Source organism: Eschrichtius robustus, chromosome 3, assembly GCF_028021215.1.
Source record: "Eschrichtius robustus isolate mEscRob2 chromosome 3, mEscRob2.pri, whole genome shotgun sequence".
In the NCBI taxonomy this organism is placed as follows: Eukaryota; Metazoa; Chordata; class Mammalia; order Artiodactyla; family Eschrichtiidae; genus Eschrichtius; species Eschrichtius robustus.
This window is the reverse complement of record NC_090826.1, coordinates 25,820,355-25,847,212: the sequence shown is the minus strand read 5'-3', so window position 1 is coordinate 25,847,212 and position 26,858 is coordinate 25,820,355. Positions and strand designations below refer to the sequence as shown.

Sequence of the window (26,858 nt, the reverse complement as noted above, 5' to 3'; positions counted from 1 at the left end):
ACAGTGACAAATGTTATGGCAAGGGAGTGCAGAGCATGAAGAACGCTAGACTTTTTCTCAGTCCACTTCCTTAGAATTCCGCCCTGGACCCTCTTCTCTTTTCAACCTATACAACTTCTTACATGGGATGCGAGGGTGACTGCATCCTCTTCTATAAACAAAATTATCACCTGTATGTATGTATTCTGACAATCACCAAAAATCTCTATCTTCTTGTTTGTCTTCTAAACTGCAGACCTGAATGAATGGCCAACTGCCTACTGGACACCTCTACTTGGATACCCCCCAGACATCTCAACAAATATTTCTTTAAAAAACAAAACCCGGAACTTCCCTGGTGGCGCAGCGGTTAAGAATCCACCTGCCAATGCAGGGGACACAGGCTCGAGCCCTGGTCCGGGAAGATCCCACATGCCGCGGAGCAACCAAGCCCGTGCGCCACAACTACTGAGCCTGCGCTCTAGAGCCCGCAAGCCACAACTACTGAGCCCGCGCCTAGAGCCCGTGCTCCGCAGCAGGAGAAGCCACCGCAGTGAGAAGCCCGTGCACCGAACACAGAGTAGCCCCCGCTCACCGCAACTCAAGAAAGCTGGCGCACAGCAACGAAGACCCAAAGCAGCCAAATAAGTAAATAAATAAATAAAACAAAACCCAAAGTTATCAACTGATACTGCCTTCTACAAACACTCAGCATCAAACTGCCCAAACCAGAAACTTGGGATCCTTGTCTTCTTCCTTACTTCTCCATTCATGAGTTTAATTTCTGTCACAGAGTGATAGTTCCAAGGTATAAATCTGATGATGTCACTAACCTGCATACAACTTCAATGATTCACAAGTGCCCTCAGAATAAAGTCCAACTTCCTTAGGGTGTTATGCCCAGCCCTTCATGATCTGGTCCCCATTTACTTCTCCAGCCTCATCACTTGCAACCTTTCTCTCACCCCTGCTCTCTACCTTCTAACACTGTGCCCTCAAATCTATGCCTCCACCGTTCTGTACATACACCTGCCGTTTTTCAAACGTGCTGTCCTCTCTCTTACCTCTCAACTTGCTCTTATTTTTGCCCTTCCTGGGCCTGGCTAATAACTCCTGTTCATCAGGTCCTAACTGAGACGGCACCTCCTTGCCTGACTCCTCAGGCTGGGCGGGTGTTTCTTCTCTGTGCTCCCAGAACACTCTGAGCTGTCCTTCCTCCCAGCCTGATAGTGGAGAGCAATTCTTTGTCAATGTCTACCTGCTCCTCCAGACTGAGAGGAAGGTGACAAGTGCTTTGGTCTTCCCATGGCCCCAGCCCCTAAATGCTACCTAGAACAGAGGAAGTTGCTGCTCCACAGATCTCTGTTCAATGAAAAAGTTTGTTGTAACAAGTTGCATCCTTCTCCTTCCAACCTCAGGGGTCCCATTTCCCAGCAGCAACTGCAGGGCCTGCTAGGAGATGGGGAGGGATGCTGGTGAGCTCTGATGGCCTCTCACCAGAACAGATGAGGAAGGAAAGGGGCAGTGAGAGACCTTCGGATTCTCAGCAGTAACATGTAACCCTGAAACCTTCTCCACCAGATTCTGCCTCCCCCCTCGGACTCAGCCTCCCCTCTGGGAGGCCGCCGCAAACTCCACATCAGACTTCATAAGTCCCCTCCAAAGTGACCTCAGGTTTCCCCAGGCGACCCTCTCAGCCTCGACCTCCTTCCCCTCAGCCTCCTCCCTCAGGCTCCACCTCCTTTCCTCTTAGCCTCCTCCCTCAGCCCCGACCACCTTTTTTCAGCCTCCGCCCTCAGCCTCGACCTCCTCTCAGCCTCCTTCTCTCAGCCTCCTCCCTCAGTCTTTCCCCAACGCCTCAGCCTCCCCCCTCAGATCTCCTCGGCTCCCTCTCCCAGATCCCGCCTAGCCCGGCCCCGCCCCCGCCCCCGGCGCGAGGACTGTGCTCACCGTCGTAGTAGTAACAGACTTTCCTCCTGGTGCCCTGAGTCTGCGCCATCTTGCTCGCCTCCCGTCCCTCCCGTCAGTCTGTCCGTCCACCCTCCCACCCGCCGCCGGCTCCGCTCAGCGTCCGACCCAACAGAGAGGGGGCGGGCCTCCAGCGCGTTCCGCCCGTCCCCGCCCGGGCTCACCTATAGCCGCGCAGCCCGGGCACCGCTCCAGCCAATCAGAGGCGGCGGGACGGCCCGGAACTCGGCGGGGGGCAAGGGCAGCCCGGCGAGGCCTCGGAGGGCCCCCTGGGCCTGTACCAAGGTCCGCGACAGGGGGTGGGGCTGCCCTAGGACCGTACCATTCGTCCCGGGGGAAGAAAGCCGGACTGCAAACTTCGCTGTCCCATTCGGCTTTGGGAGAGTGCTTGGAGATCAGAGACCAACTTTGTCATTTGACAGAGGCCTACGGTGGAAAGTGACTTGCGCAAGGTCACTCAGCTGAGTTTGGAGCAGGAGAAATAAATTGACAAAGGACAGGAAACTGCTGTAGGCCAAACGCTGTGCAATAGCTTTACCGACATTATCTCAGTCATCTCCGTTATTCTTCACGACGGCTTTGGAGGGGGGCTTTTTAATCACCATTTAACAAAGATAACGAAGTTCGGAACTTTGTGGCTTCCTCAGAGTCACACAGTAATTACGTTCAATTTTCAATCGTAATTTTTTGAATGCCTACTATGCACCAGAGGCACATTAAAAAAGTGGCAGGGGGCTTCCCTGGTGGCGCAGTGGTTGAGAATCTGCCTGCCAATGCAGGGGACACGGGTTCGAGCCCTGGTCTGGGAAGATCCCACATGCCGCGGAGCAAATGGGCCCGTGAGCCACAACTACTGAGCCTGCGCGTCCGGAGCCTGTGCTCCACAGCAAGAGAGGCCGCAATATTGAGAGGCCCGCGCACCGCGATGAAGAGTGGCCCCCTGCTTGCCGCAACTAGAGAAAGCCCTCGCACAGAAACGAAGACCCGACACAGCCAAAAATAATACAAAAAATAAAAATAAATAAATTTTTAAAAAAAAGTGGCAGAACCCAGCCTTTCTTACTCCAAAGCCTACGTCCCTGATGCAGTCACCTAGGAGAACTGAGTGCCTTTAGATGGGAGGAAACTGATTGTCCCCTTATACTGGGAGCAGAGTTTCTCAGGATACTGAAGCTATTGATATTTTGGATAATTCTTTGTTGTAGGGGACCGTCCTGTGCACTGTAGGATTTTTAACAGCATCCTTGGCCTCTACTTATTAGATGCCAGTAGTACCCTGCCCCCACCCCCAGCTGTGACAACAGAAATTGTCCTCAGACGTGGCAAAATGTCTCCAGGGCAAGGGGGAGGGGATTGGAGGGAGTGTAAAAGTGCCCCCCACCCTACCCTTGAGAACCACTGCACTAGATCAGTCATCAACTAATCATTATTGAAAGCTACAGACTGAAAAGCACTGTGATGGGCTATTAAAATAACAACTACAACAATATTAATATTTAGTGAGTGCTTACTATGTGCCAAGTAAGTTACTCATGATCCTATAGTCAATAGATACATTTTTTATGCCTCTTTACAGCTTCAAGACTGCTTGGGCACTTGTGTTCCTCACCTGGGAACTGCATTTGGGCCACTAATTACAAACGTAACAGACCTAAGACTTGGCACTTCTATTATAGAAGCAGCAAAAGACCAGGGAATAAACCCTATTCCCAGTTCTGTGTTGCTGCTTCCTAGCCAGGAACCTTTCTGGGCCCCCATTTCCCTCTTAGTAAAATGGAGAGTGTAAGAAAACAAAGTTCACCAACTCTGTGGCTGCAGCAGTGTCCAAAGGAGGAGGAGGGTGGGGATCAGATGAGGTCATGGGTGTGGCAGCATTTTATAAAATGCAGAACAGGAGTCACAAACTCAGACGCCTGCAGAGGTCACGCAGGTGATGTAAATGAGTGGATTTATATTTATATTGGTTCGATTCAAGTACTTTGCTTGTTTTTTTGTTTTTTTTTTTAATTATTAGCACCTTTAATTATTTATTTATTTATTTATTTATTTATTTATTGGCTGTGTTGGGTCTTCGTTTCTGTGCGAGGGCTTCCTCTAGTTACGGCAAGCGGGGGCCACTCTTCATCGCGGTGCGCGGGCCTCTCACTATCGTGGCCTCTCTTGTTGCGGAGCACAGGCTCCAGACGCACAGGCTCAGTAGTTGTGGCTCACGGGCCTAATTGCTCCGCGGCATGTGGGATCCTCCCAGACCAGGGCTGGAACCCGTGTCCCCTGAATTAGCAGGCAGATTCTCAACCACTGCGCCACCAGGGAAGCCCTTTGCTTGTTTTTAATATTGCATTCTTTTTCACTTTCTAAAGAAATATGTCCTTCTCCCCATCTTTCTTCAAACACACTGCCATCTTCAGGGATCTTTAATTTTCCCACTTCTTAATGGAAATATGGGTGCAAAAATTTTTTCATTTTCCTCTTTTTATAAAAACAACAGCCCGAACATGATGATAAATAACCACTAACACTCAGGTTCATTGTCTGGGAGCAATAGAGTGTGAAGGGGACTCTGGCAATGGGAGAGCTCATACCCCACCTGAAGGCATTGGCCACTTACTCAGCTCCATGAGGACAGGTAAGCCCAAAAGAGCCAAATCTTCCTATTTTTTTCAAGAGAAGGCAGAAATCTGGAGTTTTATGCAAAACTACCCCAGTTTTATAAACTGACTGCTAACTCAGTCTACTTTCAAGACAGCAGTAAGAGCCATCCTTTTAAAATGTAAGTCAGATCATGTCATGGCTCCTGCAAAGGCCACAAGGCCCCAGGCCCCATAGGATCTATCCCCCTCCCTCAGGTTACCTTTACCTCTCAGAGCTTGCCAGGCAAGCTTCTGCCTCAGGCTGTTCCCTCTGCCTGACTGCTCATCCTGCATACCACGTGGCTCACTCCCTCACCTTCAAATCTTTGCTCAAAATTCACCTTCTCAATGAGACCTTCCCAGACCACTCTCTTTAAAACTACAAACCTCCCCCAAACATGACATTCCTAATTCCTCTTCCCTTGCTCTTTTTTCCCTTTAGCACTATCACCTTGTGGCATACCATACCATTTACTTCTTTGTGATGCTTATTGTCTATCTTCCTTTACAGAGTATAAGCTCCAGAGATTTTATCTACTGCATATCCTATGAGCCCAGAATCATGCCTAGCACACAGTAGATGTTCAATAAATATTTGTTAAGTGAGTGAATAAACTCAATGTTTAAAAACACCTGGAGGGTGAATCAGAACATATCTAAGGTCAAATATAGTCCTTGAATCAGTAGCTCTCAAAAATGCTGTTGCATTTTTATAATGGGAGGGGGGAGTGTCTTGGGACACATCTACTCTCTAGGAGGTTCTGGGTAGGGGTTGCCCATAATCCTTTGGGGTGGGCGTTTGAAGGGGTTCAAAGAACCCATACAGCAAAGTATAGGGACCTCCTCTTGGCCCCCAACATCAGCAGGGCTGGAAAAAGTTCAGACACCCCTTCATCCCATCTTTCACCCCAATTCAGGGTGCCCCAGTTTCCATCTTCTGAACGCTCACTCCCCACTCCCAAGGAAAAGGATATTGGAGTGGGGAGCAGAAAGATGTGCAATCTTCACCAACAGACATTTATTGAGCTCCTTATGGGTGCCAGGCACCAAAGAGGAGCGCACAGAGGTATTAGATAAGGTCCCGGCCCTCAAGGAGCTTCTGGATGACCAGGGGAAAGGAAAAGGGGGTGGGGAGAAGCTGATGTCAATCACAGGCCTCTCTCCACTCTTTGGTGGTCTCAGAAGTGGGCGGGCCCAGAAGGGGACAACTTGGACAAGTGTCCAAGACATATATGCACAGGCCACACATGTACAAGACACATGTGCAGAGCCCACCCAACTACAGAACCCATGTACAGGACATGAGAAATGTATGTGTCGCACGTGGGCGGGATTCACATGCAGAGTCCATATGTGCATAGGCCACATGGGTGTAACACAGGAACTGCATCTCCCCGAGCCAGGTTGGCTAGGTAGGGGGAGGGCTCCAAGCCCCAGCCAGCTAGGCTCCTCAGGGCTGCGGCTGGTACTGGCCCTCTGTGGCTGTGAAGAAGTCCTCCAGCACGCTGCGCAGGTAGTCAAAGGTGGGCCGGTCCTCTGGGAGCTCCTTCCAGCACAGCATCATAAGGTGGTACAACTCATCTGGACAGTTGTCAGGTCGTACCATGCGGTAGCCTTGCTCCAGGTTCTGAATCACCTCAGGATTGGTCATCCCTAGAGGTTGATGGGAGAACTGACATCAAGGCTCCAGGCTTTGGAAGCCCACAGGCAGGGGTGATGGTCAAGATATTTGACAACTGGTATGGTGTGAGCACCAATCCAAAGGGATCTTGGTCTTCATCAATGGTAAAGCTATACTCGCGGTACCTGCTAAATGTCAGTCGTGCCACTTGTAGTGTCTGCTATGGCTTAAACACTCAATAACGCACACATGTGGCTGTGAGACTTTGGGTGAGCCATGGCACCTCTCTGAGCCTCAGTTTCCTCATCTGGAAAATGGGATAACAGTAGCTCCTACCTCATAGAGATGTTATCAGGATTGAAAGAGAAAGTGTATATATAGCATTGAGGATGCTGCCTGGAAGAGGAGATGCAGCATAAAGAGTACCTGTAATGATGATTATTTGGTAGGGAAGGATGGAGTGGTCAGGGCCCAGGGCAGGATGGGGGCCCACAGCCAGGACAATGGGGAGGCTTCTCCAGCTTTCAGAACAGGCACACGAGATGCTGCATCAGGAATCCAGATGGACCCTGGACCCCAGCAAGGCAGACCCTGCATGGGGCAGAGAAGATTCACTAGGCCCCTCCATGACCCAGATGAAATCATCTTTGGGCCACTTCCCTCCCTTGGTGCTGACCCTGGCCCCCATAGTAGGCTCTTTGCATGTAGACCCCAAGAGGAGCTGCTCTGGAGAACTGCATGGGCACAGCAGAAATATAGCTTCCTGTTTCTAAATTACCCGTATGGCCTCTGGTTTCTCCTTCATTCTCCTGAGAAGAGATTATGACAGGCAGTCCCCAGAGCCTAACCCCTAGAGGGTCCTAGCAAAACAGAAGTTTTACTCCTACAAAGCTTCAGACTGGACCCTAGTCAATAGAGACCTGTCTTCCCCAGGCCTTTCCCCTGGGGGGCCTCTAGCTATGTGTCACTCAGATTTCAAAATCAGGACACTGAAGGACATAGGCCAGGGAACAAGGGTACAAACCTATTGGCTACCCCCAGCCTAAATACAGCCCACAGCCCACAGACCTACTTTGGCTTGGCCCCTTATAGTGTTTTTTTTGGTTTTTGTGTGTGTGTGTGTGTATTATTATTATTATTATTATTATTATTATTATTATTTTTGGCATGCGGGATCTTAGTTCCCCAACCAGGGATCGAACCCGTGCCCCCTGCATTGGGAGCATGGAATCTTAACTGCTGGACCACCAGGGATGTCCCCCCTTTTGGCATTTTTAAACAATCTGAATCATCACCAATATTTGGAAATGGGAAAATTTTCCTAAAACTCCAAGTTTTGGCTTCTCTTGAAAAAACAAAGATCTGTTTTTTGGGCCCCCATGTCTTAATAGCAACCATCTGCTAGAGCAGATGCAAGTTCACCCAGGTCCCGATTACTCCCCATAGTTTCCCTGACCCTGAAGCCATGTGTCAGTTGCCATTTATCATCATGCTTTCACTGCCTTTATTCTTCTAGCAGAAAAGTTCTCTAAGGGAGCAGTGTGAGCTCTTGGCAGGACAACGAGTGTGTTTCTAGCCCCAGCGCTGCCGCTGGACTCTGTGATGGGGCAAGTCCAGGGCAGGGAAGGCCTGCATACCCTCACCTGATTCTAAGGTGTCTTTACCTTCCCAGGAGCAAAGTTCTGCGCACACTGATGGAGATGTGGGAAGCTTCTGCAAGTCCAACCACTGTGCTCCATGACCTCCTTACCCTGTCTTTGTATTCTATTTCCTTTCCCCAGAGTTTCCTAGCAAGTTCCTTCCAAAAAAAAATTTCATTCCTGTCTTGGCTGAATTCAAGAGTAAAGGACTGTCCAGGAGATAGAGGGAGGAATGGGAGAGGGTGGGAATTAGCTGTTTACACATCTCTCTCACTCTACATGGAAGGCTTCAGAGGGACGGGAAGTCAGTGTTTAGTGAACACCTACTATGAGTCAAGCTCTTTCACAAATAATCTTGTTTCTCATATCATGAAACTGAGGCTCAGAGAGGTAAAGTCACCTGCCCAAGTCACTTGCCCATAGTGATTAATAATAAAACCCAACACCCTTGAGTGCTTCGTATGGATCAGGTACTGTTCTAACCTCACGTTTTACAACTGGAGAAAAAAGGAATGATCTGATCAAAGCCAAACAGAAAGCATCAGTGGCAGACCTGGTAATAAGAAGCAGGCCTCTTGCCTCCCAGGCCAGATCCTCTTCTACATATTAGGCTGCCTGTGTTAGAACTAAAGGAAAGAGCTGGGATTGTTGAGGGAAGAGAGATCCAGAGACAGAGATGGAAGCCAGGCCTGGGAGATGTGCACCTAATTGGGGATGTAAGAGTGCCACCCCTGAGATGATGGAGGAGAAGCAGCTAGAGAGTTTCAGATTCTTAGCCTGGGAAGAAGTAAGTGGAAAGACATGAATTTGCTGCCCTTCCCCATCACCCTTTCAGCTCCTGCCCTTGACCCTGACCTGGGTAAGGGATGCGGCCATGAGTGACAATCTCCGTCAGCAGGATCCCGAAAGACCACACGTCCGACTTGATGGTAAATGTCCCATAGTTAATGGCTTCTGGTGCTGTCCACTTAATGGGAAACTTGGCCCCTGGAGGGAGGAAGTGAGGTCACCTGGGTCTGCTTGGCCAGACCCTGCAGGCCCCAGTCTTCCCTCATATCCCATACCTACCCTCCCTGGCTGTGTACTCATTGTCCTCAATGAGGCGTGCTAGGCCAAAGTCTGCGATCTTGCAGCTCAGGGTGTCAGACACCAGGATGTTGGCGGCCCTCAAGTCACGGTGGATGTAATTCCGCTCTTCAATGAATGCCATGCCCTCTGCAATCTGCAGGCCAGGTACAGGTCAGCAGTCCTGGGCCAGACATCCTTATCCCACTGCCCTGTGCCCATGCCCAGCCCCTCCCCAGTCTCCTTACTTGGGCTGCCATGTCCAAGAGTTTGTTGATGGTCAGCTTGATGCCTGCGGAGGTCTTGAGAAAATCCACCAGGCTCCCTGTGGGCAGAAGCCAGAGTTGCTGACCCAAGTTGCCCCAGGGGAAAGCCCCCAGACCCTTCTCCCCTAACTGGGAGTCTAGAAGCAGTGTCTGATGTGTGGAAAGGAAGAGTAAAAGCTGAAACAGGAGGAGTGTGTGTTCAGAGTGAGGATGCCCGGGATGTGTGATGCCCTTTTCCCGGGGACTAGGGGGCTACTTGCAGGGGTCTGCAAGCTTCTTGTCACCAGTGGGGTGGAGCCCAAACTCTTCAGCCAGTCATCCAAAGCCCTGCATGGTCCACATCTGTAGTTTCTTCTCTTCCCTCCACTCCTGCCTCTTTTACTCCACCCATCCTAGACAATTGAGAGATTTTCCACATAGACCCCTGGGTTCTCACCCCAAGGTCTCTTTGTCCCATGTCTCATACTAAAAATTCTTTTTGTTCATGGCCCAGCTAGACAATTCCTCTAGAAAGCCTCTCTAGATCCTACCAAGCATAATAAATTACATCATCATTTACCTTCCCCATGGTATACTGGAACTTTCCTATGGCACAAACTCTGGTTTTCCTAGTATGCATAACTGATAGCAGCAATCAATCAATGTTCCCAGCCCACAGTAAGCAGCAATAAATGTATGCTGAATGTAGTAAATGGAATATGGAAAGAGGTGTCCTGGAGGACTGAGAGACCACCTTTCTGGTAACAGAGGGTAACTAGGAGAAGACCAGGGATGGGAGTGGCTAGAACAGAGCTAGTGACCACTCGTCCTTCTCAAGAGATTAAAACCCTATGTGAAGATGACAACAACTTGAGTGTCTCCACTATGAGTGCTGAATTAGTCACTGAAGGCAAAGACCTCACCCAGAGGCAGCAAATATGTGGACATAAACTGCTATTCCTTCATTTTATCCATGGCAGATGTTGCTAATCAATCCCAGTGCTCACTTCCAAGGAACCTCAGAATCCTTCTCAACACAGAACTCCAAGCAACTACCAATTGAAGGTGGTCCGCTATTTGCCATTTCCAGAATCCATTAGCCAATTAACAGCTTTTTTCCCTTCCTGGAAAAGGGACAGATCTTATACTCCCCAAGAATCAGAGCCAGATAACAACAAACTTACTAAGCTGTTACTATATGGCAGGCCCTGTTCTAACTGCTCTATATGCATTAACTTTCATCCTCACAAAAACCCTATAAGGGGACTTCCCTGTGGTTAAGAATCCGCCTGCCAATGCAGGGGACACGGGTTCGAGCCCTGGTCTGGGAAGATCCCACATGCTGCAGAGCAACTAAGCCCATGTGTCACAACTACTGAGCCTGCACTCTAGAGCCTGTGAGCCACAACTACTGAAGCCCGTGTGCCGCAGCTACTGAAGCCCACGCGCCTAGAGCCCGTGCTCCGCAACAAGAGAAGCCACTGCAATGAGAAGCCCACGCGCCACAACGAAGAGTAGCCCCCGCTCGCCGCAAGTAGAGAAAGCCTGCAAGCAGCAACAATGACCCAACACAGCCAAAAATAAATTAAAAAAAAAAAAAAGACACTGTAAGAAAGTTGCTATTGCATTATTATCACCATTTTACAGATGAGGAAACCATGGCAGAGGGAAGTGAAGTGACCAAGCCCAAGGCCACACAGTCCTGAAGCCAGGATTCTAACCCAGGCAGTCAAGACTCTAGAGCCCTTAATGACTACTCTTATTTCTGGATAAGCCTGTTTAGATTTCTGCTGTTATTCTTGGCGGAACTGAGCATCAGAGATGGCACAGCGACTTGGCCCAAAGCTGGGCCTAGAAATTCCTATTTACCTTCCTGGGGCTCTCAATCTGTCCGACAGTGGACCGAGGGAGGGGGAGGGGCTCACTCAGAACTGAAAAGGAGGGCTTTGGAGCACTCCCAAGGCTCAGGGGCAGAAGGGAGAGAGATGGGGCCAGGGACCTACTCATCTCCTGAGATCAAGCATCCTTAGATCAAGGTGGGGTTTGAAGAAGGCAAATAGGACTGACTGCAGGTTAGAGAAGAAGGGGGGGTGGGGGGGGCGGTGAATGCTCTTCCAGAGCCTGCCACCTCAAGCTGGGCTCCCAGACAGGGCTCGAACAAGACACCCTCTTCTCCACACGCCCTATAGTCGCCCCTGGAAGTGAGTCTTTGGGGGCTCAGGAAAATTCCTCTAAAAAACCTCAGTGCTGAGCCAGGCCTATCTCCTCCGCCCTCCAGCAGGGGCAGAGGAGACGGCAGTGCCCCCCAGCGGCCGCGCACGGCGGCGGCGCCCACCATTCTCCATGTATTCCGTGATGATATAGATGGGCTCCTGGGTGACCACCGCGTAGAGCCGGACCAGCCGCTGGTGTTGCAGCTGCTTCATGAGGTTGGCCTCGGCCAGGAAGGCATCGGGGGACATGCTGCCCTGCTTCAGGCTCTTCACTGCCACCTTCGTGTGCCCGTTGTAGTACCCTGGGGCAGGGAGGGGTTGGGGGAGTCACTCGGAGCCCATGCCCCCAGAGCCAGGCAGCTGCCCCGAAACAGGGCACTGTCGTGGGACTCTCACGACCTTCGTAGACGCCTCTCCTCCCCGCAGTCCTGGAGGGCCTCACTCACCCATCCACACCTCTCCGAACTGGCCAGCCCCCAGCCGCTCCACCAGCTTCAGCGTCTCCCTGGGAACCTCCCACTCATCCTCCCACCACGGCTTCTGGGGCTTCTGGGTCTGGCAGGGGCGGCTCAACCTCGTGCACAGCCCGTCCGAAGAATCTGTGAGGACAAGGAGGAGGGTAAGGCTGTCAATAAGGCGGGACTGGGGGTGGGGGCCCACGGGTGGGGGCCCACCCAGTCCCCACCTGGGGAAATGGACGGGCAGGGGAGGTGTGTGGAGCTGTCACCTGATCCCTGGGGCTCCAAGGTACCGCACCTCACCCGCTGCGGGGCAATGAAGGAGCATACTGAGAGATGGGTGGAGGGTACCCCGAGAGGAGCTGGGGGAGGCAGGCTGATAGGGCACAGGGTCTAACCCTAACCCTGCCGTGCTCACTCATGTAATGGCGGACCAGCTCATGCAAGCCAGGAAAAGTGATGCGGGGGGAGATGTAGAAGCCGCCTTTGTCCAGGTTACGGATCTTGTAATGTTTCACCACTTCTCCCTGGGTCTGGTCGAAGTCCCGGATGGACAGTGAAAACGATCCTGAAAAAAAGAAAGGATGAAGGAACGCAAAAGAGGGGGGCGGTAGCCTCCAGCGAATCGCACCTCAGCCGGCGCGCCACCCCCCCCGCCCCCCCCCCCCATCCCACACCAACCCCGCGGGCTTCTCGCGCCCGGACCTCTGCTCGCTGCCCCAGCCCGAGGCCCCGCCCACAGTCCCCCGGCCAGCCCAGCCGCTCACCCGTGGTGCTTTCACTCTCTCGGATCAGGAAGGAGCCGTGCGTGTTCCCGGGCGCCAGGAGCTGCCTCTCCGCGTCCTTGCGGCTCAGGGTCTTGAAGAACCAGCTGCGCAAGGCAGAAGCGAGGGCTTCTTTCGTCTGTCGGTCCGTTCTTCCTCCATCACCCTCCAGCATTCACACACCCCTAGCATCTCTCCTTTGCTCCGAGGTCCCTGGATCTACGCCCAGCAATCCCCCACGACGAGTCCCCACTCACGGTTCGGGCTCCAGGCTGTTCGCTCTGGCCACAAAGTTGAAGGGGATGTAACCTTCCTGGCCCGTGGTCACGGACTGCGCCTTCCACCACTCGCCGTTCCTGCGCGACAGCGGCGGTTAGCACGGTCTGCTCAGCCTTGGACTTGGCTGGAAACCCTCCCTCAGAGCCCCCAGTTAGGCCATGCCACCCCACCCTCCAGCTCAACACTCCGGAGCCTCCCATTTTGTCTTAAGGGCACCCACTGCAAGCCAGATCAGGGACCACAGGGGGACTGCAGTACCGGAGATCCCTGCTCCCTCACACTCTACGGCAGGGCAAGGATGGATGGGGTGAAGGGGACACTCACTGCTCCAGGATACGTAGCTGTTCACCCTTCTCGAAGCCCAGGTCTCCATCGTGGGAAGGCTCATAGCTGTGCAGGGCGATAACCAGGTTGTCTGTAAAGACAGGGGGAGTCAGGGAGAACCTGCTTGGAATAGGCTGGGAGCACGAGTTCAGGAGTTACATGGTAGCCCACACGACTGAGGGGGAAGGAGGAAGGACAGGTGGTGAGTAGGTGAGGAGGAGATGGAGGCTGACAGCCAAGGGTCCACAGGACTTATCTTCCAGGCCCTGCTGGTTGAAGTCACCTTGCAGTGGAGAAGCTGGGGGGTTGGAGCCCTCGTAGGTGACCAGTGGATCCCGCACTTCAGAGCCATTCCAGATGGACAGCTGAGGGGTGGGGAATGAGTGCAGTCAGAGAGCTGGAGGCTGGGTCAGACCCTGGCTTGCCTCCCCACTGCCCTGCTCTCCTTCACTTTGGCTTGGCTGGGTCTTATCACTGAATTTACCAACCACTTGCTGCGTGACCTTATGAGAACCCCTTTCCCTCTCTGGGGTTCTTTTCCTTTCTGTTGCAGGGGAGAGGGCTCGCTGTTATTTCAAGGACCTATAGTGGTGGTGGTCCGTTTCTCTCTTCCGGGTTGTACACCCCACCCGACTCCCTCACCAAGCCCCCTGTCTTGCCTCTTACCATGGCCTTGCCATCCAGTGGGACTATGGGGTAATGGCAGTTCTCACATACATCGATGTTTTCCATCCAGTCATCTTCAGGGTTTGAGCTGCAGCTACAGCCCATGGTCCCTGGGGGAATGGAGAGGGGACTGAAAGGGCTCCCCCAAGATCTACCCCTGTAACATCAGACATGCTAAGGCCTAGCCCTGGGAACTTCCAGAAGGACCCAAGATTGTCAGCCCCCCAGCCCCCATTCACCAGCCACAGAAAAGCTGAAGTGGGGTCCTAGCTCCCAGTAAAGTCACACATGCCCTCCTGCTGAGGCCTAGGCCCCGCCCTCCCACCTGGGCTGGGCAAACTGCCACAGGCACCTTTGTTAGTCTAGTTGCCCACTTCCTGCCTCTCCCACCTCCCGCTCTCTCTGCCCATCCCCCAAGTTGGGGGACTACCTACTAGAGATCGCATACACTTCCCCAAGCCCTAGGGAAGACCTAAGTTTTGATCCTCCCCTACCAGAGGGGTGTGTGCGCCCCACCTCCTAATTACAATTCCCCTTTCCAGACGAGGAAGCTGAATAAGAGACCCTTTCTCCTGAATGTCAGCCATCAGGACTCTGCTCCCCCAAACCCCCCACCCACAAAGTCTCCTTCAGAGGCTTCTTTCTGCTTCTCCCCAGCAGAAAACACTTCAGCGGCCCTCTTGGCCATACCTTTTACTTGTTTGCTTGCTTTAGCAGTGGAAACTTTTTGTCAGATGAAATCAAGCAGAACCTCATAGATAAAGCAGGTAAAAGTGGGGCTGTTCTGCCTGAAGCAGAGTGTGGCGGGACCTCACTCTGAAGCTCCTGGGGGTCCCTGCAGCACCTCCTCCCCCAGGGCTGCTCCTCAGGACCGCTTGGAAACAGTAGTCCTCAGGTAAAGTTTAATTTAATTTACCGTGCATTCAAGAACCTTTAATATCAGAATCAAATCCACCTCCTCAGTCTATTCTGCTACACACACACACGCACACACACACACACACACACATTCACACAGCCTGTGTTCTGAGTTAGTCTTCCCAAAAACTTCACGCTCTTTTCTTACAACGTGCCTTTGTTTATGTGGTTCGCCTGCCTTGGAATGCTTTTGCCCATCTGTTGAACTCTAACTCAACCTTCAAGCCTCAACTCAGATATCACCTTCTCTGTGAAGCCTTCCCAATGCCCAATGCTCTTTGCTCCTACAGCATTCCACTTAGACCACAATCATCAACTTAGGCACTGAGTGCCATGATTACGCTAATTTATGTGTCAGTCCCCCTGCCTCTCCTACCCCCTTGATGAGATGGGGGATTTATCAAGAGCAGAAGCTGTGTTTTATTTGTCTGAATGTCCCAGCACCCAGAACTATTCTTGTTAATAAATGTTGACTGGTATGTGGAGGGTTGATGCACACATTCTCCCATCTACAGAGGTCTTAGAAACCACCAAGTCTAACCTCTGATTTTAGATGAGCAAACAGAGGACCAGAAAGGCCTGCTTAAACTCACACAACTGTTTGGGGCAGAATAAAGCTAGAGTTGCTAATACATGCTGGGACCAGGTAGAAGTGGGGACCAGTGGTGCTTTTTTGGTTAGCAAGACTTAAGGTCCGGGGCTTCCCTGGTGGCTCAGTGGTTAAGAATCCACCTGCCAATGCAGGGGACACTGGTTCGATCCCTGGTCTGGGAAGATCCCACATGCCGTGGAGCAACTAAGCCCGTGCGCCACAACTACTGAGCCCGCGTGCCGCAACTACTGAAGCCTGTGCGCCTAGAGCCTGTGCTCCACAACGAGAGAAGCCACCGCCATGAGAAGCCTGCGCACCACAATGAAGAGTAGCCCCCGCTCGCCGCAACTAAAGAAAGCCCGCACGCAGCAACAAGGACCCAACGCAGCCAAAAATAAATAAATTAATTTAAAAAAAAAAAAGACTTAAGGACCTATGTCAATTATATCTTAATTAAAGAAAGAAAAAAAGGATTCAAGGATGAGCCCCGGAGTTATGTTCAAATTCTGGTTCTGATACTTATTGTGTCTCTTTGCTGAAATCATTCTTACCCAGCCTCACTTTGCCTTTTCTGTCAACTGGGGATCGTCATCCCTTTCTCATAAGCTTAGATGAATGTTGGCTTGATTTAGAGCTGAGAAAGACTTATACCAGTGTCCATTCTGCCCTACCAACCCCTGCTTTGGAGGGTGGGAGAATGGGACTGGTAAATAATCCTCTTGGCTTTAAGCTCACGTTTCTTTTTTTTTTAATTTAAGTTTTATTTTATATTGGAGTATAGTTGATAAGTTTATGTTTTTTTGTCGTTGTTTTTTTTTTGTTTTTTTTTTAAATTTTTATTTATTTATTTATTTTTATTTTTGGCTGTGTTGGGTCTTCATTTCTGTGCGAGGGCTTTCTCCAGTCGCGGCAAGCGGGGGCCACTCTTCATCGCGGTGTGTGGGCCTCTCACTATCGTGGCCTTTCTTGTTGCGGAGCACAGGCTCCAGACGCGCAGGCTCAGTAGTTGTGGCTCACGGGCCCAGTTGCTCCGTGGCACGTGGGATCTTCCCAGACCAGGGCTCGAACCCGTGTCCCCTGCATTAGCAGGCAGATTCTCAACCACTGCGCCACCACGGAAGCCCTAAGCTTATGTTTTTTAAACTGAGATACTTATAACCTTTCATGGGTGCCGGAAGTCACGGGTGTGTACCTCCCAAAGCATGAGTGTTAAACACATAGTTAAACCTTATTCACGTAGTTAAACAGACATAGATCTATTACAAATAGAGGAAAATACAAAATGTACATGGAATTTTAAGCCAAATCAAGAGACTTTCAAGGAAAGGTGTACACGCATATACTCTTCCCCCTACTTTAGGAGTCCTGGGGAGACATTTGAGAAATCTTGCTCGGCTCTGTGGCTGCAAATGGCTTTTTTATTTTTTTGATTGCTAATTTTATTATGGCTAAGAACTGATCAGCAGCAAAAGCCTCCAAAAAAGAACTGATAACAACCTGGAACCAGCCTAAGACGAGCTGAGCTGTCTAGTAAGGTCCTGAGCAACCCATTGTTTGTGATATTCAAATAGGCCTTGGAAAACCACAGGTTGGTTATATTACACAGAGAACACCAACATCAGATGAGGTGTCAACTTAGATCAGTAAGGTCCCTTTCAGGCTTGACATTCTCAGAGGCTTTGAAAAAGGGTAAGAGAAAGATGAGAAAAGTTTGGGGTTGAGAAAATGGGATGAACTGGGGTGCAGCAGTGAGGGGAGGCTGGTAGACAGGGCAGAAGGAACCTTCTGAAGGCTGAAGCTCGTAGGGCTGGAAACTGTACCTGTCCAGGCTGGGGTCACGTGGGGAGGGAAAAGGGGCCACAAGGCCTTGGGCCAGGGGCCAGGAGAGCATGCAGGCAGAACCTATATCCTGGATAAATCTCGGCCTGCCAGAAAGGACTGGGGCCAGATATAAAAGAATAAATATTGCCATTTGCAGCAACATGGATGGACCTAAGATTATCATACTGAGTGAAGTAAGCCAGACACAGAAGGACAAATATTATATGATATCACTTATATGTGGAATCTAAAAAATAATACAAATGAACTTATTTACAAAACAGAAACAGACTCACAGACATAGAAAACAAACTTATGGCTACCAAAGGGGAAAGCGAGGGGGGATAAATTAAGAGTATGTGATTAACAGATACACACCACTGTATATAAAATAGATAAACAATAAGGATTTACTGTATGGCACAGAAACAACAAGGATTTACTGTATAGCACAGGGAACTATGTTCAGTGTCTTATAATAACCTATAATTGAAAAGAATCAGAAAGAAAAATGTATATATGCATAACTGAATCACTTTGCTATACACCTGAAATTAACAAAATATTGTAAATCAACTATACGTCAATTAAAAAACTAAATAAATAAAAGGACTGGGGCCAGGAGCGAGAAAAAGTTAAGCTGTGTTAAATTAAGCCAAAAGGTACTCAGTAACTCTGCTGGGTATCTGACCCCTAGTGTTTCCTCTGTGGCTTATTTAGTGCTCCTGGAGCCCTCCAGCTGCAGGTAGCAGGCCCTGCCCTATACAAAAGTGTGAGTTTTGGAGTATAGGGCCTGGCAGCAATCAGAAGACCCCAAGACCTGGCAATGCCAGAGGTTATTTTGGTGAGTGGCTCTCAGCCACTGGGAGCTACATGCTCCTATGAGGCCCGAGGATAATGTTGAAAGTTATTTCAATATTTCAAAAATCTGAAGGGAAATGGTACTATGATTTGTTTCTCAGTATGACAAATTGCATTATCGTTTCTTCAATGCATACTTAAGTCTCTGATGAAAATTTGAACTAGAAAACAAGAAAATTAGTACCTAAATGAGGTCGTTCAGTCAGCAAAACCCTCAAAATCATGAGATCCATGGGGGAAGAGGGGAAAAGTACGACAGGGGAAGGGCAAAGGAGTCCTTGGAGGGAAGAGTTGAGAAGCACTCATGTAAGTCACCAGCCTCATTTTAAAGATGGAGAAGGTGGCGGATCAGAGAAGGTAAGTGATTTTCCCAATAGCACGTGAGGGCTCTTGGCAGAGGCGGGACTCCAATCAGGCCCCACCTCCTTTTTCAAGGTACTCTGCTCTATTCTTCCCTCCCTGGAGACTAAAGTGGGCAGGGAATCCTGAGAGGTCATGCAGACAATGGAGCAGGGAGGGAGGTCTGACAGAGTGGGGTCCACTCTCCATCAAGATGTGATCATTGTGCTGTTAACAAAGGCCTTTCTCTCTAAGGCAATTCTCCCTCTATCTGGAATGCATGTTTCTGAGTGTACATTTACCTGCTTGGTGAATACAAGTCTGCACATATTGAGGTATGTGAGTCATTGAGCATCATGCTTATGTGTACATACCCGTGAGTATGTAGGAGCCCCTGTGTGCAGATGGATGTGCAACAAAATGGGGGCATGTATAGTTTGTGAGTGTCCCTATGTAATTGTGAGGTCATATATGCATGTATTTATTTGTACAAAATGTGGGTCCCATCCTAGTCTGATTCAACCAGGTTAATAAATGAGGTTGGCAAAAAGAAAATCAAAATTAAAGCTTATGGGCTTCCCTGGTGGTCCAGTGGTAAAGAATCCGCCTTCCAATGCAGGGGATGCGGGTTGGATCCCTGGTCTGGGAACTAAGATCCCACATTCCGCAGGGCAACTAAGCCCGTGGGAGCAACTACTATGCTCGTGCACCTCAACTAGAGAGCCCACGTGCTGCAAACTACAGAGCCCACGCGCCCTGGAGCCTGCGTGCCACAAATGCAGAGAGAAAACCCGCACACCACAACTAGAGAGAAGCTCACGCACCACAACTGGAGAAGCCCGCATGCTGCAACAAAAGATCCCACGTCCTGCAACTAAGACCCAACGCAGCCAAAAAGATAAAGAAAATAAATAAATTAAAAAAAATTAAAGCTTAATATAAGTTTCTCATAGAAAGAAAGAAAGGAAGGAAGGAAGGAAGGAAGGAAGGAAGGAAGGAAGGAAGGAAGGAAGGAAGGAAGGAAGAAAGAAAGAAAGAAAGAAAGAAAGAAAGAAAGAAAGAAAGAAAGAAAGAAAGAAAGAAAGAAAGAAAAAGAAAGAAAGGTGGGAGGGAGGGAAGGAAGGAAGAAAGAAAAAGAAAGAGGAAACAGATCCAGAGAATCCCCAGGACTCTCAGAACCAGTAACAAAGGCAGATTCTGTGGTGAATGAAACAGGACATTCTCTTCTCCCAACTCAGGAATTCAAGGTCAATAGGCGGAATTTTGTAGATTCTAGGCCTCCTCTGACTAGCGTCTGAAATGTTCTCGGTCAAACTCAAGATCTGTCCATGGTTCACAGAGCACTTTGTGCCAGTTATAAAGGGCCACTCCTCCCTGGGGTTTCAAACTTGGAGAGTGGAGTGAGAGCTAGATTTCAGGTACCATCCCTCTTGTCTCTTTGCACAGAGCCCAACACACAGAGTGGCCCTTCTCACTCTGTGTAGAATTGATCAAAAATCCCAGGCTGCGTGAAGCTCCTGGACTAGAGTTTCTGATCCCAGGGTTGTTTAGGAATCATATCACAATGAGCTCTGATTCTTGCCAACTTGTTCACTTTTATCAACTCCATAGACATTGTCTCGCCTGGCTGGGCCTAGAATGTGTTTTGTCCCCTTAAAAAAAAATGTAACACTTTTCCTCCCTTAAACTGTAAACCGATTCATTTATTGAACATTCTGTCCAAAATGTGTGCCAGCTTCTTGCCTGGGTTTCTTGGGCTAACGCTTTATGTCAAGGGCGGGCAGGCTCTTCTACTGCAGACCACTGTTGTACTCTGGGCCACCCTGTGGCAAAATCTGTCAGGAATAATTTAAAACATTTTCTTGGCCTTTTTCTTTGGCCAAGATTTGGTTATTGGCAAAGTTGCATATGTTCAATGAATAGCCTTGGCTGTGGATGCCTGCACAGAACCCTCACCACGGTACTCGAGAATCAGGGTTGACAGGCATGGTAAATAATTTCTAGTGGGTAAAACAAGGATGTCTCCTGAATTCCCTCCTTTTTCGTGTGTTCCTCTTTGATATAATACCACTTTGGAATAAACTCTGTGAATTCATAGAGTTCACAAAAACAGAGAACAAAAAGATAAGCCTTCTCTTATATGCAAACAGGATGGATTTATTCTCACAAACTGGGAGTGGTTTAAACATAGAACTGATTCTGCTAGTTAGTTATTGCCATAAACAAGGGCTATAGAGCAATTATTCTAAAGCTGATATTTTTGATAGAGGCCCTCCAACTAGTAACTTGTATGTACCTAGTAATTTCTTTTATTGAGCCCCCTTCCTCATGTACCTCTGTCTGTATTTTGCATCATGGGGGTTTTATCAGGACGAAGCCTTACTTACAGTTTGGCAATCCACACCACTTTATTAAAGTTTCTGGAAGTCTGCAGGTCAGGGAGGCTCAGCTCATCATATCCATAACATAGTGAACCAAGTTCATTCTCAAGGCCTCCCAGTCACTCACTGACAGAGGGCCTTTGGGCAGGTTACTACACCTCTCTGAAACTCCCTCAGTTCCTTTATCTTCAAAATGGGAATAAAAAAGGGACCTGCGTCTAGGGCTGTTGTGAACATAATATGTGATATGTAGATGATCTCATATAATAAAGTACTTACCACGGTGCTTGGTACATAGTAAGGACTAAGTAAATGAAAATAGTTATTTGAGGCCTGTATGGGTATTTCATTACCCCAGCCTTAAATACATTCATTTTCCTTTCTGATTTTTGGCACTTCCAGGAACCACTTTTTCACCTTTAATATATTTACCTCAAATGGAAACTTCACTACCATAAATCGAAAACCAGAACACAACATTGTAAATCAACTATACTTCAATTAAAAAAAAAAAAAGGAAAACCAGTATCACCAGCCATAAATAGAAATCTGTATATATTAAAATAAACACATACTATAATACCTAAATTCACATTTGTAAATGTTCATTCATTACCCCCCTAAAATCACTCACCCGCATCAATGATGCACAGGCCATATCTGGGGAAATGCCACACTGTGAGACAGAACTCTGGGCTTAGGCCTCTGTTGGTAAGTTAGAGGAGACATGACTTTCTTCCTACATGGCCAGCCTATCGACAAAAATTTAATGGGTATGTCTTATGTGCCAGGCTCTGATCTAGAGCTGGGGACACAGAGGTGAGCAGTCAGAGAGGCTCCCGTCCACTTGGCCCTGCCTGCTGTGTTAGAGGTGGGTGCCCCTCTGGCGGGTCACTCCATTTTCACAGGAGGCAGTAAGGCCTGTCTTCAGCTCACTGATCGGTAACGTCTGTGACCCTGACAAACTGACAACACAAAACAGCAGTATTTGCCAGGAAGTAGCATCTCAAAATCACCACCATTACCCATTAACCAAGTTAACGACATTTAGCTAAAACCGCTGAAAAGATGAGGTAGATCTCCATGTGTTGACATGGAAAGACGTCCCAGATATAACACGGCAAGCAAGTTACAGAACAGAATGTAGAGTTTAAGTCTATTTGCATTTAAATATGGATATATAGGGGATTCTTTTAAGCCAGGCTCTGTGCTAAGCCTTCATTTGCATGACTTCATGTAATGCTGATAATAATCCTATGAAGTAAGTGCTATTATTACCCCCATTTTACAGATGCAAAAATTGAGGCCCAAATGGGGTAAAGGTATTTGTCTGAGGCCTCATAACAAACAAATAAGTGGTAGAGAGGCGAGCTGAACCTCCGTCTACCTGCCTCCAGAGATTAGGCTCTTAACCAGTATGCTTTCCAGCGGCCACACATAGGAAAATCTGGAAGGACGTGCACCAAATTGTCCACAATGAGCATAGCCCAGGAGTGAGATTGGAGGGAGCTGTATTCCTTATATGTCTTTGTATGTCTCTGTACTGTTTAAATTTTTAAAAACAGCCATGTGCTAATTTTGTAGTTGAAAAACAAAAAACAACAAAGCCCCCACGAACGCAAAAACTCTGCTAAGAGACACAAGCATTTGAGGAGAATCAACTGTACAGCTTGCCCTTCCACTCCTCTCCTTGTCTCAAGAGGTGTAGGCATGGAATAGGGGATACAGGAAAAAGGTTCTGCGACCACAGAAGTCTGAAAAACACTGGGTTAGACAAAATCAAACAGCCACCTTCGCTGGGGAGACTTTCAGAGCTTCAACAAGCTAATGCTGATGGTGAAGTTAATGTGGGACATTTTGTAGCTTAGGCCATGTTGATTTGGCCTCAGACCGTTTTCTTCCCAGGTGCCTCATGGGACTAGCGTTCTTTAGAACAAACACTGGAAATGCAGCTCCAGGTGCTTTCAAACCAACACCTGGATGGTATCTTTGTCCCACCTGCCCCCATCCCACCCACATACTCAGCTCCCCTCAGCATCGCTTTCACTACGTTGAGCTTGGCCTTGAAGCCATCAGCTTGTGGGTGTGTGGATGGATTTGTAAGATCCAGTGTACGATGTATCTGCGGTCCCTGCCTCTGCCTCTGAACATACATGCACACATACATTTTCCAATGATGATACAGATGGTGTTTTGGCTAGGGAGGGAGGGTTCATGTGTGTGTCTGTGTGAAGCTGTGTGTGGGACCCTCCTCTAAGACAGACCCTGTGGCCCAATCTAGAGTTCTCACACCCACTGGTACACACAGGAAACAAGCTCATTTGCAAAGCCACACCACAAGTGTGAGGGAATGGGTGGCTCACTGGCCTGCCCAAGGTGCTGAGTAGGAGTAATTCTGGTGCAGACATCCCCCCCACCCTTTGGTGCACAATTTGCAGGAGAAGGGGGTGCCTAACCTCTGTTAATCACCTACTGCATGCCAGGTACTACCCAGGGCACATCACAGCCATTATTTTCTCTTTGATTCCCCACAGGCACTCTGTAAGGAGGGATTTATTATTGTCTCTTTACCAATAAGTAAACTGGAGTTCGGAGAAATGAAGCCATTTGTTCAAGGAAATGGCAGAACTGGAACTGTGCCTGGGTCTGCCTGGCTCTGAAATGCATGTCCCTCACGCTACACCAAACCCACTGGCTCTCTTGTGTTTGGTCTTGCCCTGAGGCCTCTGCCCTCCTGGGACCCAAGAAACAACCCAGGGACAGCGACCTTGGCTTCATGTCCTAGGTACTCTGCAGAATGGGCCTTTATCCTTCTCAGAACTACCTTGACTCTTCCAGGAAGCCTTCCGGATCACCTAAGGGAAGCCTTCTCCCATCCTCTGAACCCTCCGCCTATTCTCTTGCTCCATCACTTGGCCCTTTTTCCCTTAGAGAAGAATCTCTGTCCCTGAGCCCCGAGGGCGAGGGACCCTGAGTCATCTATCAGCACAGGCTGAGTGGGAGAGGGGAAGACTTATGCCGGTCCAGAGTCTGGATGAGGGTAGGGAGACCCAGCATGTTTTTCAGGCCCCACAAGAGGCTGCAGGCCTTGGAGCTGGGGACAAAAGAGAGGCTGGGACATGATGACTCAGTGGAAACTGTGTTTCAAGAAAAACTCCAAAGGCAGAGAGGGAGGCAGGGGAAACCTGCAAAGTGTGGCTCAGGTGGGGATTTGCCCCATAAACAGCAGGCTGAGAGCTAGAAAGTGAGGGGGTGGGCAGGGAGCTGACTCTGCTTCCCTGGGCCTCCACCTTCCTGGGGTTTGAAGCAGGAATCAGCAGGACCCACTAGCCCTACACATACAGCAGCAGTGGGAGGGGGGCTAGAGCGGGAGGGAGCAAAGGGAAGAGGGGAGGACTTCCTGCGGACACAATGGCAACTTTCCAGATGGAAGTCCACGCGGTCCTTGCCCAGGGCCAACTACACCCCTGTCCGGGATAAAAATAGCCCTTCCTCTTCCCGTCTCCCATCATTCTCTCACCCCCCAACTTCCCAGAGTCCGGTCAGATACTTCCACCCGGGAGGCCCCATGCCAGACGATAAATATCCCTTCACATGCCCATCCGTTCCCAAAGGAAGACTCCTCCTTCTCTCAAAAAATGTTGGTCACTGAGGCTAAAATCACTTCTCATGTGTCCATCTGGATGCTCTGGGTGACTCCTCTCTCTCTCTCAGGGTAGTCTTGTCATTGGGGTCTGCCCCAGCAACCGGAAGGATTCTTGGGACCCCTGACTCAAGCCTGCCCATCACCTTGCTCCATAGGGGGGTTGTGTCACACCCTAGGCCATCACCCTCTCTCAGGGCCATCACCCTCTCTGCCTCTGCCTTGCTGACGGACTGCAGGGAGGGAGTGCTTTGCCCCAGTCTGGGCCTCAGGAGGCTCATCCATCATGGGATGAGGGACTGGATTTAGGGATTTCTGAAGGCCTTTTTAGTACCTGACAGTCCATGTGCCAGATCCCCCCAAAAAATGCTCCCAGTGAGGTGGGGCCTGATGGCAGGCAGTGTGACAGAGGCAAGAGGTAACAACTACGCAGGAAAGAGGTGATCCAGCTGTTCTGCCTGTCTTCCACCTGACCTCCAGCCAGGTTTTTCTGTCCCCCAGCCTGAAGGGCTGCTGCATACCTGGGGAGCCTGGCCCCAGGCCCAGCTGCAGCCCTCTGCTATCAGGCCCCCCCCACCGCAGCCCCTAGACCCCTGTTCCCAGTACTCCTTACCTGCCCAGCCCAGGAGCCCTCTGGCCCCATTCACATGGTCTTCCTGGCCTAGACTGGCTGCCCAGACACAGCTTCGGCTCCCCTCTCCGTCGTAGCCACTGCGTGTCTCCCCGCGCCCACGTCCCACCCTGACTTCCTGCCGCCTCCTGAGGGCCCCAGCAGCCCAACCACAAGCCTCCAGCACCCCAAGCTTCCTGCTGCCATAGCCCCCCGCCTCTCAGCCCTCAGGGGTCCTATATGTCTCCAGTCCAGGCCCTACTCACCCTGAGGGTGGCACTTGGAGGTGAGGGAGGATATTTGATAGAGCTTCCCCCCGCCCTCCCAGGGTGCACCTGGACAAGAGATTCAAGGGCAGCCTTGAAACCCCACTGAGCGGGAGGCAAACAGACGCCCACTCAGCTTTCAGGGAAGGGCAAGTAGCACTGCTGTCACAGTCTGAGAGCAGGGTGACCCTTTCATTACAGTCGGAGGGCAAAACTAACATCACTTCAGAGTCTGAGGAGAGGACAGCATCCCTGTAACATCACTGGAGAGCAGACACCCGTGTTCCAGTCAGATAGATACCGGGCTCACACAGCTGCTAGACACAGCAGCGGAACAACAGCTGTGCCATCTCAGGGCTCAGGACGATAGTTTATTATACGCAGAGGGTAGGCTAACACCCCTCTTACGGACAGAACGCTGGACAACAGGCTGTTTAAGAAAGCGGGCAGGACAACCTCTTGTCTTTAAGGGGGCAGAGTAACAGCCTCTGTTGGGGGCAGAGGGCAGGACAACCCCCCCTAATTATGGTTGGAGAGTAGGGCAACCCTTCTAACCAGGTAGAGGCGAGACCACAGCTCCTGTCAGAGGCACAGGGCCTGACACCACCTCCTGCAACAGGTGGGAGACAGAACAGACACTCCTGCCCAGGCACCCAGGTGCAGGCAGCAGACTGGCCGTGCCTTCCGTTATAGGCAGGAGGCTGGGACCTTGTCACAGCAGCAAGCAGGCCAACAATCTCCCTTTCCTCAGGGGCCAGGCTGAGGGTGACACCCGTCAGAGGCTGAGGGCTAGGTCACCAGCGTTATGAGGAGCTCTAGGTGGCCTCTCTCAGGCCCAAGAGCTGGGCCTTGATCCCACCGGGCGGAAAGCATAAATATGTTGCCACCGCCTGAGTCTGCCCTGGGGGAGCGGGCTGGGGGAGGGGAGCCCACAGAGCATTGTTGGGGTTTGCGAGGTGGAAGCCGAGGCTGTGTGAACCTCAGCTGCGCGGAGGAAAGGGGGAGACAGGAAATGGGTGGGGGGAAGAGGAAGCCTGAGCTGGAAACTCAGACAAAGAGGGTAACGCAGAAACAAAAGCTGAGAAATATAAAAAACAAAACAACAAAAACCTACCGAATGACACAGAGCCCAGGGTCCCAGCTGCGGGCCCCAGCTCCTCTTGCTGTGAACCTGAGCACTTCACAGTTCGTCTCTGGGCCTCAGCACAACAGCAAGAACACCACTGGGGCTGGTAATAATACATAATAATGCACATTTATTGAGGGCTTACAGTGCATTATCTCACTTCAGATGTATCCAACTACTTGTGGAGTGAGAATTAGCATTTCCATTTTAAAGATAAAGAAACAGATGCAGGGGTTAAGGGACCTCCTCAGAGTCTAATATCAATAGAAATCAGTGGTGGAGCTGGCATTGAACCCAGGTCTACCAGATCCTGCGTTCTTCAGCTGCCCATTTACCTAAGTCACCTTCCATGGGGGTGATTTAGAATTTTAAGTTCTTTTCCAGTTCTGATCTTGATAAGATAGAGCAACAGAAGTGGAGCTGTGGGGAAGACGGGGATCCATCTGTCC

At 50.1% G+C, this 26,858-nt stretch overlaps 2 protein-coding genes across 3 annotated transcripts in view; both read right to left on the bottom strand.

Annotated features, from left to right (window-relative positions):
* Positions 1 to 2,015, bottom strand: part of HDAC1 (histone deacetylase 1) — a 42,384-nt gene extending 40,369 nt beyond the window's left edge. For both annotated transcript variants that reach the window (XM_068539405.1, XM_068539406.1), the window contains exon 1: positions 1,930 to 2,015. In XM_068539405.1, coding sequence (XP_068395506.1) covers positions 1,930 to 1,978 — 49 coding nt within the window. In that variant the 5' untranslated portion in view covers positions 1,979 to 2,015. The remainder of the gene's footprint in view (positions 1 to 1,929) is intronic.
* A 3,565-nt stretch (positions 2,016 to 5,580) lies between these two features.
* Positions 5,581 to 25,109, bottom strand: LCK (LCK proto-oncogene, Src family tyrosine kinase). Its single transcript, XM_068537846.1, has 13 exons — positions 25,021 to 25,109; positions 13,853 to 13,962; positions 13,470 to 13,551; positions 13,187 to 13,277; positions 12,841 to 12,939; positions 12,587 to 12,690; positions 12,238 to 12,387; positions 11,808 to 11,960; positions 11,484 to 11,663; positions 9,152 to 9,228; positions 8,907 to 9,060; positions 8,694 to 8,825; positions 5,581 to 6,230 (listed from the first exon to the last, which is right to left on the bottom strand). Exons 2-13 carry the CDS (start codon positions 13,955 to 13,957, stop codon positions 6,028 to 6,030), a joined length of 1,530 nt encoding a protein of 509 aa, XP_068393947.1. The 5' UTR covers positions 13,958 to 13,962; positions 25,021 to 25,109; the 3' UTR covers positions 5,581 to 6,027.
* Between the last annotated feature and the right edge of the window lie 1,749 nt (positions 25,110 to 26,858).